Raw genomic sequence first — 18,554 nt, 5'->3', positions numbered from 1 at the left:
AAAAACAAGTCAATGACTGGCTAAAGGAGACCCCCAAAAAATACCAAAGAAAATAACACCTTAAAAAATAGACTTAACTCAAATGGCAAAAGAGTTCCAAAAAGCCAACGAGGAGAAGAAGGCCTTGAAAGGCAGAATAAGCCAAATGGAAAAGGAGGTCCAAAAGACCACTGAAGAAAATACTACTTTAAAAACTGGACTGGAGCAAGTGGAAGCTAGTGACTTTATGAGAAATCAAGATATTATAAAACAAAACCAAAGGAATGAAAAAATAGAAGACAACGTGAACTATCATTTGAAAAACCACTGACCTGGAAAACAGATCCAGGAGAGATGATTTAAAAATTATTGGACTACCTGAAAGCCATGATCAAAAAAGGAGCCTAGATAACATCTTTCAAGAAATTATGAAGGAGAACATTCCTGATATTCTAGAGCCACAGGGTACAACAGAAATTGAAAGAATCCACCTATCACCTCCTAAAAAAGATCCCAAAAAGAAAACTCCTAGGAATATTGTTGCCAAATTCCACAGCTCTCACATCAAGGAGAAAATACTGCAAGCAGCCAGAAAGAAACAATTTGAGTACTGTGGAAACACAATCAGGATAACACAAGATCTAGCAGCTTCAACATTAAGGGATCAAAGGGCTTGGAATATGATATTCTGAAGGTCAAAGGATTTGGGATTGAAACCAAGAATCACCTACCCAGCAAAACTGAGTATAATGCTTCAAGGCAAAATATTGACTTTCAGTAAAATAGAGGACTTTCAAGCTTTCTCAGTGAAAAGACTAGAGCTGAATAGAAAATCTGACTTTCAAACACAAGAATCAAGAGAAGCATGAAAAGGTAAACAAGAAAAAGAAATCATAAGGGACTTACTAAAGTTGAACTGTTTTGTTTACATTCCTACAGGGCAAGATGATGTGTGTGATTCATGAGACCTCAGTATTAGGGTAGCTGAAGGGAATACACACACACACACACACATATAAATATAAATAATATGTATACATATTATATCTATATACATATTCATATATAGACAGAGGGCACAGGGTGGGTTGAACATGAAGGGATGATATAAAAAAAATCAAATTAAAGGATGAGAGAGGAATATATTGAGAGAGGGAAAAAGGGAAAGATAGAATGGGGTAAATTATCTCACATAAAAGTGGCAAGAAAAAGCAGTTCATTGGAATGGAAGAGAGGGCAGGTGAGGGGGAGTGAGTGAATCTTGCTCTCATCAGATTTGACTTGAGGAGGGAATACTATACATACTCAATTGAGTATCTTACCCCACATGAAAGTAGGGGGAAGGGGATAAAAAGGGGGACAACAGAAGTGAGGGCAGATAGGGGAAGAAGTAATCAAAAGCAAACACTTTAGAAAAGGGACAGGATCAAGGGTGAAAAGGGAATAAAGGGGAACAGGATAGAAGGGAGGGAAATATAGTCAGTCTTTCACAACATGACTATTTATGGGAGTGTTTTGTATAATGATACATGTATGGCCTGTGTTGAATTGCTTGCCTTCTTAGTGAGAGTGGGTAGGGAGGGAGGAGGGTAGAGAATTTGAAACTCAAAGTTTTAAAAGCAGATGCTCAAAAAAAAAAGGTTGTTTTTGCATGCAACGGGAAAATAAGGTATACAGGCAACGGGGCATAGAAATCTACGTTGCCCTACAAGAAAGTAAGGGGAAAAGGCATGGGGGAAGGGAAAGGGGGGTGATAGAAGAGAGGGCTGACTGGGGAATGGGGCAATCAGAATATATGCCATCTTGGAGTGGGGGGAGGGTAGAAATGGGGAAAAAATTTGTAACTCAAAATCGTGTGGAAATCAATGCTGAAAACTAAAAAACAGCAAATAAAGAAAATGATAAGAAAAAAAATTTTTAAAATGTAGTTGAGAAATGTTTAATAAAATAAATAAATAAATGATGTAACATAGATAATGTAAATTTCTGGTCTTCTAAATCAATACATGGTTAGCAGGGATCCATTTCTATTTGAGTTTGGCACCACTAATGTAGAAGGTGAACTGGGCTATGGATCAATAGCTCTAGTTTCACCTTTGCTTATAACTAAGTTATGGTCAGACAACGTATCTGTACCACTATGACCCTCATTTCAACATCTGTAAAAAGAAAGGGTTAGATTAGTTACTCTCTAGCTAATCTTCTAATTCTGGGTCATATGATTTCTATGAGAATAAATAATAAAACACCAGATAATTCCAAACACAATTAAGGGATGAAAATGTAAATTTATATTTAATTATTGTACTAGTTTTTAATCATTTTTAATCAATAACTCTCCTTGCTATAAATACTAAAAGCACAATTCTACAGGAATACTTTTTTAAGACTCATGCTCTAAAGGAATAAGCATTCTAAATATATAAGGCCACATTGTTAAAAAAAATTAGCAGGATGGAAAGAAGTTATTTTCAAATTTATGGTTGGAGGGAGAATTCTTTAAAAACTGAGTAACCAAGAGAATCATCAGATAAAAGATAATTCCAATTACACAAAATTGAAATGCTTTTTGCAAGAATGAAATCAATGAAACTAGGAAAGAAACAGAAGCCGTAAATTGGGGACAAAATTGGTGTCAAACATAGGCTATATATCCAAGATATATTAGGAATTAATATAAATACATGACTTTTAAGAGCCATTTCCTAACATAAAGAAGGAGAAAAGATGTGAACAAATAACCTTATGAAAAAAGCTCCAAATCACTAGTAATAATATAAGTGAAAATGAAAACTACTTGGAATTTTCACTGCATACCCACCAAACTTGCAGAAGTCATAAAAGACACAAATATTGTCTTTTGAGAGCTTAAGAGAAACAGGTATACCAACATGCTCTAATATACTCTTGGCAGAATTATGGATTAGTCCAAACTTTCTGGAAACAATTTTGAACTACCTAAAAACAATCACTAAACTGTTTATAACCTTTGACCAAGTAATGTCACTACTGGGCATATATAGCCCAAAGAGTTAAATAATGGGGAAAAAAATGTCCCAACTATAATAAAATACTCATAGCATCACTTCTTGTGTCAGCAAAACTCAAAAAAATTAGAGACAAAGTGAATACCTATCCAATGGGTAATTGCTCAACAAATTATAACATATGAATTAAAAAAAAAAGATTGTTGTACCATAAAATGATAAATGAGAACATCGGAGAAATATGAAAAGACTTTTATGATGAGGTGCAGAACATCTGAGAAAAATACAAACAATGATTAAAATAATGTGAACTAAAACAAGGCAGTTATACTAATTGCAATGAACAGTTTTGGTCCTGGAAAACAAAAGATGAAACACATCCCCTCCTCTTTACATAAAAGTAGGAGTACATAATGAAGCATATGTTGTCAGATTTGGCTTCTTTGTTGATCAGTCACTTAACTGTTTTCCTTTATAACAAGTGAAGATTTAGTAGGGAGATGAAGAATATACTGAGAAATGTCTAATGTGAAAAAAAGGCACTGTTTTTAAAAAAGACACAAGGAAGACATGTTAACTAAGTGGTAAGATGACAAATTTTCATTAGTTTTGAATAAGAATATCCATACATAGCTATTGTGGTAAATAGGTTTTCAGTGGATCACTATAAGCCCAGTCAATATGCTGTCAGTCTGCATAAATTAAAATTAGGAAAAGATTTCTGAAGAAATTTCAGACACATAACTGTCAGTCTCCATAAATCTAAACTAGGAAGTTGGCAAAAAAATTCAAATTCATAATGCTGGATTTTGGTGAACAATATAACATGGGGGTAAGAGAAGATTATCTCTCTGAATTAATAATTACATATTAACATATTTTAGGTAGATTAGATAAAAACAATGGCAACTGAAATTTTAGATATCTGAGGAATTCTGACTTGGGAGTGTAAGGAGAAAGGTAATGAAATTCTGTAGTCATTGGCTTGAATTCTTAATGCTTTGGGCCTTTAAAGCAGGCTAGCTCCATTATTTCTGCAAAGTGGTTTCTAAAGGGGAAAATGTTCCTGTCACATTACGGCCATATAATTTTGTTGATTTGTTGGTTACCCCAGTTGCATAACACAATTTAGAAAGCTTCAGGGCTTCTTGGTGCACAAGTAAATGTTCCAGAGTTAGTGCTTACAAAGATCACACCCTTTCCTGCCTACATGAACTGCCACAAACTTTCTGCTTACAGGGAAATGAATGTCCAAATGGTTCAATGTCACTAAAAGACTAATTATATGAATCGTAACTGTGATATAACAGCTTTTAGAAGCACTTTTAAAGGCTTTTCTCCTAGTAGAAAAATTGCATAATTTGCTGACTAAAGAAATTAGAACAAAATTATATTATCCTTGTACCCTCAATGAACAAAAGGGAATTAGAAACATAGACTCAAATTTCCAAGTGCTATTATCAGCATCTATTAACTTTCAGAATGATTCATTAAGATATAGACTACTAAACTATATCTTCATATATTTGAAAAGGATCCTTTTTATAAATAAACGGGCAATGGGTGAGAAATTGGGAATTTAGCTAGTCATTTCTTTCTAGGCCACTTTATCCTTCAAAGACAGGCTTCTTTCAGTAGCATGGCTCTCAATGACTTTAACAGAAGCCAAGTACACATCCCTATAGGCAGAGTCTTGGTTAGTGTGTGTGGAGCAGAGGTAGTAGAATAGATAACCATTATAGTACAGGCTTAAGAAGAATATATTTGCATACTGTGTCTAAATATGCAAAAAATTTTTAGAAAAACAGATATTCTAAAACTCTGGGTTTTGTTTGATAAAGTTATATAACATAACCAACTTTCTTTTGAAAAATTACTTATACTGATGACTTTTGTCACCTAACTTCCCCATGCTACCCATTCTTTTGCGGTGAGCAAAAATATTCAAGGCAGAGACTATGCCTGATAAACATATACAGTATTCTGTCTTGATAGTCTCCCACCTCTCTGTCTAAAGGAAGAAAGGATGATTCACTCTCTGTTCTCCAGGTATAAAAATGTTTTTTCAGATTCTTGAGCTTGACTTCCTTTAAGCATTCTATTCATTTACATTTATATAGTTACTGACTATATTGTTTTCCTAGCTCTGCTTACTTTTTTCTGCATCAATTCATATAAATTTTTGCATGCCTCTAAAGTCCTTTTCTTCATCATTCTTGCTGCACAATAACATTACCTTCATATACTGTGGTTTTTTCATCAATCCCTCAATCAATGAGTACTCACCTTGTTTGGAGTTCTTACTATAACAAAAAAAATATTGTTATGCATATCACAATAAACTTTCAATTACCTCTGCTAACAGAGGAACACGGTTGAAGTCAATCTAATGCTTTAACAATAAGAACAATCTTGTTGTTATTTCACTATAGAGTACCTTCTTAAATTATTTTAACATTAGCCTAAGAAAAACTAAGTCTGTGATATCTGAGCAGTGAGTACATGTAAAGAAGGAAAACTGTATGCAAAAAAGAAATTCCATGGAAAGGGCTATTAAAAGTGTGCTGGCACCAATACACTGCTGGTGAAGCTGTTAACTAGCTCATTGTTTCTGGAAAATAATTTGGAATTATATACAGACAAAAGTCACTAGACATCATATCCCTTTGACCAAGTGATCCTACTAATGGACAGATATCCTAAGGAGGTGATAGAAATAAAGGCCTCATATGTACCAAACTATTCATAGCAGCATTCTTTCTGACAGGAATAGCTACCCATAGATTGGGCAAAGGTTAAACAAACACATTAGAAAACATATGAAGCATATTAGAAATTCAGAGAAACATGGAAAAATTTGTATAAATTTCAAGAATGAAGAGGGACTACCCAGAAACACAACAGAAACAATGACCACAATAATGTAAAAATAATGTAAATGAAGACAAAACCAAAAGGCAGTTGAATTCTGATTAACTGCAACAACCAAAAATAGTCCTTGAGAATAAATGATGAAACAGACTTCCCTCTTTTCACTAGACAGGTGTCAGACTGGGGTATAGAATATCACCTTCTCTATAAGTTGAAGTTACTCAGTCAGTCACTTTTGCTTAACTGTTTTTCTTTGCTTAATAGCAAGAGTGGGAGACATTGAGAAATAACTATGGTGTAGAAAAATAAAAGACAGTAATAATTACAAAAATAAAATCCAGTTTTTAAAAATCAGAGGATGACTTTCCTTTCCTTCCTTTCCCACTCCCCAAAATAAACGAACAAATGAATGAATGATGAAGTAAGTGTCCTCAGTAACAAAGAAAAGATTTTCTGCGATGGAAAATCCAGAATAAGACAACAAACTCTATGTGTTCACTTTACCAAGCACCAGTTCATACAAGTCATACAGGTCTCTCTAAACTCATCCCTTTTAACATTTCTTACAGTATAATAACATTCCATTACATTCATATTCTATAATGTGTCATGCCATTCCCCATTCAATGGGCATCCCCTGTGTTTATAGTTCTTTACAAAAAAAAAGACTTCTATGAGTATTTCTGTACATGTGGGTCCATTTCCTCTGACTTTGACTTCTTTGAGGTATATCCTCAATAATAGTATCATTGCTCAGAGGGATATACAATTTAGTGACTTTAGGGTACAGATCCAAATTGCTTTCCAGAATGGTTGGAACAATTCCCAAATCCAATAACACAGTCTGTTCCCCCACATCCCCTTCAACAACTGTCATTTTCCTTTGTCATCTTTGCCAGTTTGGTAGAAATAAGATCAAACCACATAGTTGTATTACTTTGCGTTTCTCTTATTCATGGTGATTTAGAAGAGATCTTCATATGCTTGGTAAGAGCTTGCATTTTTTCTTTGAGAATCTTCTGCTCAGATCTTTTGACCATTTATCCACTGAGGAATATCTCGTTCTTTGTTATATTTCTATCACTTCATTATATGGCTTGGGTATCAGACCTGTATCAGAGAAATTTGCTGCAAAGATGTTTTCCCAATAAACTACTTCCCTCACTAATTTTAACTGTCTTGATTGGGGGGGAGGGAGAACAAAATCTTTTTAATTTTAAGCAGTCAAATTTTTCTTTCTTATCTTTCATAACAACCCTAGTCCTCATTTGCTCAAGAACTCTCCTCCTATCCATAACTGTGTGAGTTATCTCCTTCCTTCTCCTCTAATTTGTTTATGATGTCCTTTTATATTTAGGTCATAAAACCACACAGGTCTTATTGTGGTGTATGTTGTGAGATGGATAAGTTATATGTCAATAATCAGGAACTGATTATAATAGCAAATAATACAAAATGCATGCTCTACTATGTTCCTGTGCTACATGCTCTATGAAATATCTTCATGCACTTTGCAGAGTCTTTTAAAAGTCCATCTATAATTCTAAATGTTAGGAACTTAAGTGATGGGTATGATGGAAATAATCTTTGATTGTTGCATATAAAAAGATATTTATTAAAGTTTAAGGGAACTACATTGCTTAAAAATCTATCATATAAAGGCCACCATAGATGACAAGGTCAACTGTGTTTCAGGAAACTGGGAACTTAAAGTCCATATTAGCCATGAAAAGAAAATTCATTGCTCATTATAGCAAAGTGGCTTTCCACAGAAATCCTATTTCCAACATATCTACAATGGACATGTTTAAAACCTGCACATGAACCTTACAAAACTATATATCTAACAATGTATCTATTCTCTAATTTTTTTATCGAAAAAATGTATTAATAGTAGAAGCATAATTGAATGTTACAACTTATGTTTCTAAAATTACATGGTATATGTTGGTTACTGGTTATCGTATTAATTATATACAGAGATAATTTTTTAAACCCTGGCTATTTGTTGCACTGTAGAGTTTAGGCATCACTCATTTTTAGCATTAGAGGGCATTTTCAGAGTCATCTAGTCACATGTCATATATCATATATTTTAGAACTGAAGGGGACTTCAGAAATCATTTGGTTCAACTCACTTTACAGCTGAAGAAACTAAGGCCCAAGTCTCTCTAAGAGACTTACCCGTGGTCTCACAATTAGTAAGAAAAGCCAGGATTTAAACCTAGGTATGACAAATCTGGTGCCTTTTCCACTATGGATGCCCCCTCTGTTAGTACTGAGGCTCATACCTTGTTAATGGTTTGCTCAGAAGCCTAGGGTTTCCTGTCCAAGGGAAGCAATATAGAGGGATTAAGCGTCTCTAACTTTTAAGAAATTTGAATGGCTAAAAGAATGATGGAAAAAGCAGTAATTCAAATAAAATGTTAAGATTTACTAATGCCCAGAGCCAAAATATATTTGCTTGGATGAACATTTAAAATTTTTTATTGTTGCCTTTTGTTTTAAGCCATTAATCATTTCTCCTTAAGCCAACTCCAACCAGTGAACCCTCTGGTGCAATAAAGAAAAACATGTAAGCAAAACCAACAAACATACTGACTATAAATGACAGAATATACCACATTTCACTGTGTACTGAGATGGAGGTATATTTAATGATTAGTTCTTTGGGACTGAGTTAAAAGAGTTATATTAAAGAGTTAAACTGCCTTTTAATAATGCTTTCATTCCCATTGCTGTAGTCTCTGTGCACATTATTTATGTGGTTCTACATCAGTTCCCATAAGCCTTCATATGTTCTCTAAGTCTTCATACTCTTCATAGCTTACAGAATTTCCAATACATTTGTATACCACAATCTGTCCAGTCATTACACATCAATGTGCATACACCCTTTTTTTCATACACTTACACCACAAAAGTGTTGATATAAATATTCTAGTATGTGTGCAACCTTTCTTTCTGTTGTTGAATCCTTGGGGCATAAGCCCAGGCATTGGATTGCTGCATAGTTTAATGACTTTTCTTGCATAATTACAAAATGTTCTAGAAAGGCTGCACCAATTCATAGCTATACCAAGAGAGTATGTGTATATATCTTTCAATAGTCCCTCCAATATTGAATATTTCCATCTTTTACTGTGTTTGCTACTTAGATGGATGCAACATAAAATGTTAAAGATGTTTTAATTTGTAATATTTCAAAATTAATGATTTAAAGCACTTTCATAAGATTGTTGATAGTTTACAATTCTTTTGAAAACTTTCAGTCATTTGCTGAGGACTTCCTCTTCTCTTTCTCCTCATCTAATATCACTGAGGTATCTTTTTCACTTTCTTCTCCTTCATCTGTCTCATATGAAGAAGTCGTTCTTATCCTTATTAAGGCAAACTGTATGTGCACGCGCACGTGATCCCATTCCATCCTGTTTTCTCCAGCATATTGTTTGCTCTATGATACTCACTCTCATTTTTTTTTTTTGAGGAGGGAAGGTGAGGCTATTAGGGTTAAGTGATTTGCCTAAGGTCACACAGGTAGTAACTGTTAAGTATCTGAGGCTGGATTTGAACTCAGATTCCAGGGCCAGTGCTCTATTCACTGAACCACCTAGCTGCCCTTCTCATTTATTTTCTTTTTTTTTCTCTCATTTATTTTCAATCTTTCCTTGTCAACTAGTTGTTTCCCTACTGCCTACACATATGGCTATGTTTCCTCCAACCTCAAAAATCCTTCCCTTGATCCATCTATCCCTGCTACCATCTTATGTCTTTTCTCCCTTTTCTAGCAAAACTCTTTGAGAAGCTTGCCTACAATCAATGTTTCTACTTCATTTCCTCTTACTCCCGTCTTAACTCTCTACAATTTAACTTCTGACCTCATCAACTGCCTCCAAAAGTTATCAGTGATCTCTTAATTGCCAAATCCAAGGGCAATTAGATTTCTCAGTCCTCATCCTTCTTGACCTTTCTACAGCCTCTGACACTGTTGACCATTCTCTTCTCCTTGATACTATCTTCTATCTAGGATTCCTTGACACTGCTCTTTCATGGTTCTCCTCCTACCTATCTGATGGCATCTTCTAAGTCTCCTTTGCTGGATCTTCACACAGATCACATTTGTTAACTGTAGATGTCCCCTGAGTTCTGACCTGGGTTCTCTCCCTCTTTCCTCCCAAACTATTTCACTCATTGACCTCAACAACTCCCATGGATTCATCTATCATCTCTATGAAGACGATTCTCAGATGTGTTTGCCAAACCCAACCTCTCTTTCCTAACCTCCAGACTCATATCTCTAACTGTCTCCTATCTCCAATTGGATGTCCCATAGACATCTTAAATTCAACATATCAAAAACTGAATTATCTTTCCTCCCGAAAACCTCCTTCTCTTCCTAACTTCCCTAATCCTGTCCTGTACCATCATTCTCTGAGCAACCTAGCTGGGCTGGCAACCTACATGTTTAACTCCTCATTCTCTTTCACCCTTCCCTCCTATCCAACCAGTTTCTAAGTCCTGTTGCTTGTACTTTTTATAACATCTCTCACACACACCTCCTTTTCTCCTCTTACGCTGCCACCACCGTGGTATAGGCACTCAGCATCTCATGCCTAGACTATTGTAATGGATGGCTGGTTAGTCTTTCTGTCTCAAGTCTCTTCCCATTCCAGTCCATCCTCTATTCAGTGGTGAAACTGATCTTCCCAAAGCACAAGTCTATGTCAGTCCCCCTATGCAATCAATTCCAGGCGCTCCCTATTCGCTCGGGGTTCAAATACAAAATCCTTTGTCCTTTGAAAGTCCTATATAAACTTATCTTTTCTTACACCTTTCTATGAATCATGCACTTGGACCACTGATCTACTGAGTTTGAGACTCGTTGCCTGGTAAAAATCTTAATAGTTGACATTTATATAATGTTTTAAAGTTTGTGAAACACTTTACATTAACTTACATGATCCTTACAACAATGCTGTACAGTAGGTACTATTATTATGCTCATTCTATAGATGAGGAAATTTGGTTGAAAGAGGGGAAGAGACTTCACACAGCTAGCAAGTGCCAAGAAATAGCAAGATCTGAACCCAGATCTGCTTGACCTCAAGTCTGGCACACCATCCAACTATGCCATGTTTCCTCTATGAGAAATGTAGAGGTGTTCCAGGGATTGAACATGGATTATCTGGGAGATGGGTAGATTGACCTGATGACAGGAGGAAATGAAACCTTAGGAAAAAAAATAACAAGAAGAGCTTTAGCTGGATCAGCTAGGTGGTGCAGTGAGTAGGGCACAGGTCCTGGAACCAGGAGGACCTGAGTTCAATTCCAGCCTGAGACATTTGACACACTTACTAGCTGTGTGACCTTGGGCAAGTCTCTTAACCCCAACCTCCCTGCCTTTCTCCCACTCCCCTTCCCCCCCAAAAAGAAGAACTTTAGCTAGCACTGAGAAATAACACTGGGTTCTAGAGGAAACAGGACTGAAATGCAGCCATACTCTGCACAAGTTCTCTACAAGAACCTATAAGGGACAGTTTTCTGGAGGGAGGGTCACCCAAAAGAATGTCCCATGTAAAGAGATAGATTTTAAAACTTAATCTTAGAAGTGATCTTCAAGGTGTTCAACTGTTTTGACCATGGATGGTAGTTGTAACATACTGAAAATTATTATACTTTACCTATGAAAATAGAAAAAAAGAAAAAGAAAGAAAAAGTACAACCCATGCCTTAGCAGAAATATTCTCTATATAACATTTTGGACAATTGGCCATTGAGATTTTACCCAAAGAACCCATGCTCTAGATGGGGAACTAACTACTTTGTGAATGTGGAAGTCTATAGAACTAAGGCCTGTTTATATTGCAAAAATTAAGAATTAGTGTTGTAAGAGTATTCTTGATCTGATCTCCCTTGGTTATTGGTCTCCCTTGAATGAATGTCCAGATTACAATTTGGGTGTGGCCACAAAGAATTTAGAATTCTTGACTAGATATTCCCAAGGACATGTTATTACTGTTCTTGTCAAGTTAAATATTTCAAATCCAGGACCCAAAAGTATGTACCTCTGTTTTTTTGTTGATATAGATTTTTTTTATCTTGATTTCATAATTATAAATATGAATTAGAAGTGTCTTTAGGCAGAATTCTCTGATTAGCAAGGGAAAATCTGTTGGCCAAAATCTCCTCTCCAAGGAAACTGTTTATAAAATAATCTGTCTCTGACAGATTTTAGCTAAATTCAGAACAAAGATGATTTTTCTTTCACATGAGGAGAGCTATTCTATATTTGGAAGTTGTGAAATTTTTCCTCACATTTAGCCAAAATCTGTCTCTTTGTAACTTCCTTCTAGCAGCCCCAATTCTGCCCTCTGAGATCAACCAGATCAGGTCTAATTTGTCTTCTACATAGCAATATTTTTTCTTCATAACTATATTTACATATGTTATAGGACAGAATTAAAGTATTAGGATTTAATTGATTAGGATTTAATTGATAACGTGCGAGAGATACTCCACTAGGAGAAAGAAAAAGACACTGGATCTTTAGCTAAACAACAAATTAAAATTGGAACCTAGGAGTCCAGACAGAATGTTGAGGATGGGCAGGAAGGAATCTTTAATAAGATTTCTGTAGAAGTTGAGGACCAGGTGACAGCTACTTTCTCCCTATGGAAAGGAGTTAAGAGAAAGTGAAGGAACTTGGATAAAGAATGAGTAAGGAAGAACTAGAAGGACAATCTAAGAGTATGCTGGAGCTAGCTCATACCAGCTCGTTAAGAATTTATACCCCAGAAATCTGTAAAATGAATACTAAAATTTTTAGCACAGACATTTTAGAAATATATCAAAACCACTACAAATTGGCTTGATTGTTCTGTTGAGTGTCTAGACTTAAGAAAGTGATGGAGAAAATGTTAATAATGCAGATCAAACTTAAAAGTGTATCATGTCCATTTTTCCCCCTAACATTAAACATTTACCAGTGCACCCCTAGAGAATGCAAATTTCCCAGGTAGCTAAAGAGAAAGGGATACAGGCTGGGAATAAGTTAGCTTCAGGTGGCTACATGAAGGTATCTGGAAGGGATCATCACTCCTTTCCATGAGGAGCTTAATTAATTTTCAATTAATGAATGTCTCCCAAATTAGATAAAGTGTGACCTGTTCTATATACTTGCATTTGCTGATTAATTACATGCTGTTTCAAACCCATGTAAATCCTTATGTCTATGGGAGAACACCCCATTTGAACTTAACTAGTCTAACCTTTGGACAAAAGATATCCCCAAGTCTGTATGTGAAGGCTTTGCCAGAACATAAGCTCTCCTGAGACAGCTTTCGAGAGTCCAGGGTCACTTAACATGAGAAAATGAGGTACTGGAGAAAGACCCTAAAAGAGGTTGTTAATATATAGGTAAAAAATTTTGCCTTATGTCCCACAAAACTTAGCAGCAAAATTGTTCTGCATATTGGCCTTTTCCCCAACTTACAATAGGGGAATATCTTCACATTCCGATTTGTAGAAAGTGGGGAAACCTGCTAGACAAGCTCTGGGCTACTAGATAATCACAAGGGTCACAGCTGAAGGGATGTTGACTGTACCCTATCTCACCACTGGGAAAAGGAGAAGAGAAAGCAAGACTGGAATAGGCTGGAATCTGTCTTACTCTCAGCCTGATAAATCTCAAAGAAATACTTTTTAGTTTTCTCCAAACCCAATAATTAGGTTTTAATTACCTGACATTTTATCTTTACCTATCATATTGAGATGACTCTGAAAGAGAGAGTGAGGCTGATGACTTTGTGTAACTCTACTTTGCTTAAATCCAATTCACGCACAAGTTAAGGCATCACCCTGTGATTTCATTAATCCTCTTTGAAAACAAAGGCTAAACAACAACTTTTCCCTCTTCAGAAGAATAATAAGAATACAAGAGAATTACAAGCATCCAAGACTGGATCATTAGAATTAACATGAAAGATGTAAAGGAAGGAGGTTCAGCAATACTAGACCTCAAGTTATTTTATAAAGCAGAAGATATCAAAACTATTTAATACTGGCTAAGAAACAGAGGGGTAGGTTAGTGGAACACAGTAGACATGCAATACATAGTAGGGAAGGATTATAGCAACCTTGTGTCTGAAAAATGTAAAGATTTAAGTTTTGGGGAATAAGAATTCATTATTTGATAAAAATTGGGAAAGCTGGAAAGAAGTTTGGAAAAAATTGGGCATAGAGCAATATCTTAAACAATGTATCATGACAAGGTCAAAATGGATATGTGCCTAGATATAAATAGAGATATCATATGTAAATTAGAAGAACAAAGAACACATTACTTACAGGATTCATGGATAGGAGAATAATTTATGAATAATAAACAACAAATAAAGAGCACTGTGAAGCATGAAATGGGTAATTTTGATCGTATTAAATTGGAAAGTCCTTGTACAAATAAAACCAATGACCCCAGGATTAGAAGGAAAGTAGAAAATTTGGGGGTAGGGACAGGAATTAATAAATATGTAAAGAACTTTGTCAAATTTATAAGAATATGAGTCATTCCCCAATTGATAATGGTCAAAGGATATGAAAAGGCAGTTTTTTAATGAAGAAATCAAAATTATATATAGTGATATGAAAAATGCTATAAATCTTTATTGATGAGAGAAATGCAAATTAATAGAACTTCAACCATCTTATACCTTTCATATTGCTTAAAATGATAGACCCCCTTCAATTGGGGAATGGCTAAACAAGTCATAGTATATGACGGTGATGGAACACTACTGTACTAGAAGAAATGAGCTGGTTGATTTTAGAAAAACAGGGAAAGACTTGGACCTGTGAAGGAAGATGCTGTCCACCTCCAGAGAAAGAACTCATAATTAGAAGTACATACAATGTAGTTTTACATATATGTATATATGTGAGTGCGTATATATGTATGTATATAGGTAAATGTGTGTGTATGTGTGTATGTTTATGTTTAATGTAGTTTTCTCTAGGGCAAGGTGGGGAAAAAGGGAAGGAGAAAAAAATAAAAAGTACACAGCAAAGAACAAAAGAAAACTTATAAGGAAACACAGAAAAGCTGGGTAGCTTTGAAAACAATATGTAATATTTTAGCACATAGCTTTTCAAAAAAAGTAAACAGTCTGAAATGGAAATTTATGGTTTTATATTGAATCCGCCATGTTTTGCCGTATAACATGGAAATGTTCTTTTTTCTCATTTTGTATTTAAGTTCAAAATGAATAAAAAAATTTTTAAAGAATGAATATGAAGGCTAAGAATAGGCTTGTCTATGATATAGAAAATTCAGTTCAAGAAATAATTATTAGGGGCAGCTAGGTGGCGCAGTGAGTAGAGAACTGGCCCTGGAGTCAGGAGGACCTGAGTTCAAATGTGGACTCAGACACTTGAAACATGTACTAGCTGTGTGACCTTGGGCAAGTCACTTAACCCCAACTGCCCTGCCCTTCCCCGTCAAAAAAAAAAGAAAAAAATATTTATTAATCACCTACTATATTCAAAGCACTGTACCATGCACCCAAACAAAGGCAATGACAAACCAGTTCTATTCTTCAAGAAGCTTCCAAATTGAAATATATGAATTAAAACAATCAAAATATTGCTTATTTGTCTCTGAAATATACAATGAATTACAGTAAATGGGTCTTACCTTTAGCAAACATAGGTAAAATATCTGGGCTTCCCCAGCTCCAAGTATATTTGCTTTCATTGAAAAGAGAATCAAATTCCACAGGATTCTCCTTCCACCCTACAAGTAATTATAATTAAAAAAAAAAAAAGACAACAGTGAACAACAGGGAGTAAGCTCTATTATAAATTATAGCAGGACTGTTAGAGGTAGGGAGTAAAAAGAAATATAAAAGCTCTTTTAGCTTTCGTTAATACGCAGAATCACTTCGGAAGACTTGAAGGAAAAAGCTAGGACAACGCAGAATTGAAAATTTGTTATAATGAGAGCTAAAATTTTTTAGCAGAGACATTTTAGAACTGGGCTAATCACAATGACATTGCCTTTCTAGAAGGAAGAAGGCCAAAATTAATGAGTTTATGTGCTTCTGGGAATGGATCAAGTTAAAAACAAATTAATGAGTTTTTATACCAAGAAATTCTTTAGAAATGAATTCCATATGTTTCTTGTTTTATTTAATTACTGTGATTGCTACAAAATGCAATCATGATATAAAGGTCTTGACTCTGTCTTCTGAGAACTAACTTAGCTAAGTTAGAAGCACTTTTCACCAGAATATTGATCATTAGGTGGTCATTTCTTTTTGGTTATAGCAACATATGAACCTATCTCCTAAATCATGTAAGAGTTGCAATATACATGTATGGAGGAAATTTCCACACTGATGAAATCACAAATCTTTTGAAATATTTGAGTATAAAGTCCAAAACTAATATTTAACTTTGGGACTTACCACAATATTCAACAAATATTCTTCGAGTTCAATTTGAAAGAGTTAATTTTTTAAAAACTATCTGAAGATTGGGCAGCTAGGTGGTGCACAGCACCGGCCCTGGAGTCAGGAGGACCTGAGTTCAAATGTGGCCTCATATACTTGACACATGTACTAGCTGTGTGACCTTGGGCAAGTCAATTAACCCCAATTACCCTGCCCAAAATAAAAAAAAAATTATCTGAAGAGATGTACCTTTGGCAACTGCACTGACATCTTCATAAAAACCAGCTATCAGTGCCACGTGTCCTGGCCTGGATTCAGTGGGTACACGGGTATGAGAAATACCCCAGCTACCTTTCTGCATTATTATATTCCTAAAATAATAGTTAATGTATTATTAGAAGTATTACATATACAAAAAAACAAGTTGACTTAATCTTTTGGATATTTAGAAAATGTTTAATTTTTTGCATCCTGGGCCATGTCCAGTTTTCCTGATCTATATCTGGCCACTGGACTCAGATGGTTCCAGAGGAGAAAGTGAGGCTGGCAACAGTGTGTAGCCCTCCCTCGCTTAAATTTAATGTACTTGCATGTCTTGGCATCACCTCCCTGATGTCATGGTCCTCTTTGAGAATGAAGGACAAACAGCAACCTGTGAGCAAGCAATTTTTTAAAAAGCAATGTATAATCATTTAAATAATCTATTCTTCTGAATCATTTCAGGCTTCTCAAGCTTACCTTCTAGGTATTTACCTTCCTGACTGTACCTCTAAACATAGCTCATTTATAACTGTTTATTGGAATTTCAGACAATGTGCATAACCACAAATGTGGCTCTCCTGCCTATAAATCCTGCGTTCTTTCAAACAAAACTTAATCCTTCTCAACTTTTACCCAACATAGTAGCAGCCCACCAAGGATTACTATAGTGTTTTAAACACTTAAATAACTCCAAGATATATGGAATGAGAATAATTCTTCTTGCAATAAAGGTGATAGCAACCTTCTTGTGATTTTTCAGAGGAAGGTTAAGGGCCTTACCCTAGGTCACAAAGCTAGTAAGCATATGATAAAAAAGATAAAATTTGGAGTAAGACTTAAAGAAGTATAAACACTGTTAACCAAAAAAAATTCACAATCCCATCTGACATGGAAAAAATATGTAACAAAAATAACAAATAAAATATTTAAGTTGTACTTTTATAAACCAGGATTCCTGTAGAGAAATTGGTAGATCTGCTTAAAAATTATTGTGAGAATTTTTTTTGGAAAATTTAAAAGAAAAGGAAAAAAGATACAACGTTTTAAAGAACCTGGCTCAGTAGGTAGTTAAAGCCTATTGGAGTAGCTAATAATTTTAAGGGAGTTATGCAAATTAACTTTTAAATATGCTTGAGTTTTAAAAGCCAAGAGAGATGTTGGATTGGTCACTAAGAAAGATTTGTAAAGAAACTACCTACTAATTGGAAAAAAAAACAACCACAACCACTACAAAGAAAGCAAAATAAAACCACAGGTAGATTAACCAAGGATGATAACTTAATGAGGAAGGCATATGGGTACTGTTACCCTGACGCCAATTTAACCTGTCTTCTTGAGTTGCCAAACTGGACCCTGAGCTAGTCAAGGATGAAGCCCCCCTGAGCTGACATAATTTGTTATTTGCAACACCAGCTGAACTCCCTGTGTGCCCTTGAGGGTGGAACCAGCTACGAGACAGGCGCCAGTGAGTCTGCACCAGACTGAGAAACTGTGCAGATGGGCCCCCTGTAGATAAGCAGACCAGTTCCCAAGGGAAATGAATGCTGCCTTTGCCAATTTACTTACTCATGTTCCTCCTCCCTTTCTTTCACCTTTCTTCTGTCCTTTAGGAGGGGATTAATCCTTTCCCCACCCCTACTGCTCCCTTCCTCTTCCCATACCACTCCCAGTTGGGAAAGGGAACTTCCCTCCCCACCTGCCTACCCTTATTACAAATCATAAATATGCCAGCTTTTGTCTGGAACATGAACTCCTTGGTACTTGGTATAGAGTTCCACATGCATGTTCATTTATCTTATAATAAATGTAGTTGCAATGCACATTTCATGGAATTGTAATTTTTTTTTTTAGTTTGATTAACAGTGTTTATACTTCTTTAAGCCTTACTCTAAATTTTATCTTTTTTATCATATGCTTCATAGCTTTGTGACCTTGGCTAAGTCCCTTAACTTCTGTTTCCTTCAGTTTCCTCTACTGTAAAATGAGGATAATAGCAGCACCAAATCCCAGG

The 18,554-nt window shown here is 35.4% G+C and overlaps 1 protein-coding gene across 4 annotated transcripts in view; it reads right to left on the bottom strand.

Moving 5' to 3' along the window:
• Nucleotides 1-18,554, bottom strand: part of PIGN (phosphatidylinositol glycan anchor biosynthesis class N) — a 215,984-nt gene that overhangs the window by 159,003 nt on the left and 38,427 nt on the right. For all 4 annotated transcript variants that reach the window (XM_036765383.1, XM_036765375.1, XM_036765395.1 and 1 more), the window contains 2 exons: nucleotides 16,532-16,653; nucleotides 15,526-15,624 (listed from right to left, as the gene is read on the bottom strand). In XM_036765383.1, coding sequence (XP_036621278.1) covers nucleotides 15,526-15,624; nucleotides 16,532-16,653 — 221 coding nt within the window. The remainder of the gene's footprint in view (nucleotides 1-15,525; nucleotides 15,625-16,531; nucleotides 16,654-18,554) is intronic.

The sequence above is a fragment of the Trichosurus vulpecula genome, chromosome 1, assembly GCF_011100635.1.
Source record: "Trichosurus vulpecula isolate mTriVul1 chromosome 1, mTriVul1.pri, whole genome shotgun sequence".
Taxonomy (NCBI): Eukaryota; Metazoa; Chordata; class Mammalia; order Diprotodontia; family Phalangeridae; genus Trichosurus; species Trichosurus vulpecula.
Note: the sequence above shows the minus strand (reverse complement) of the source record. Positions and strands in the feature narration are given on the sequence as shown.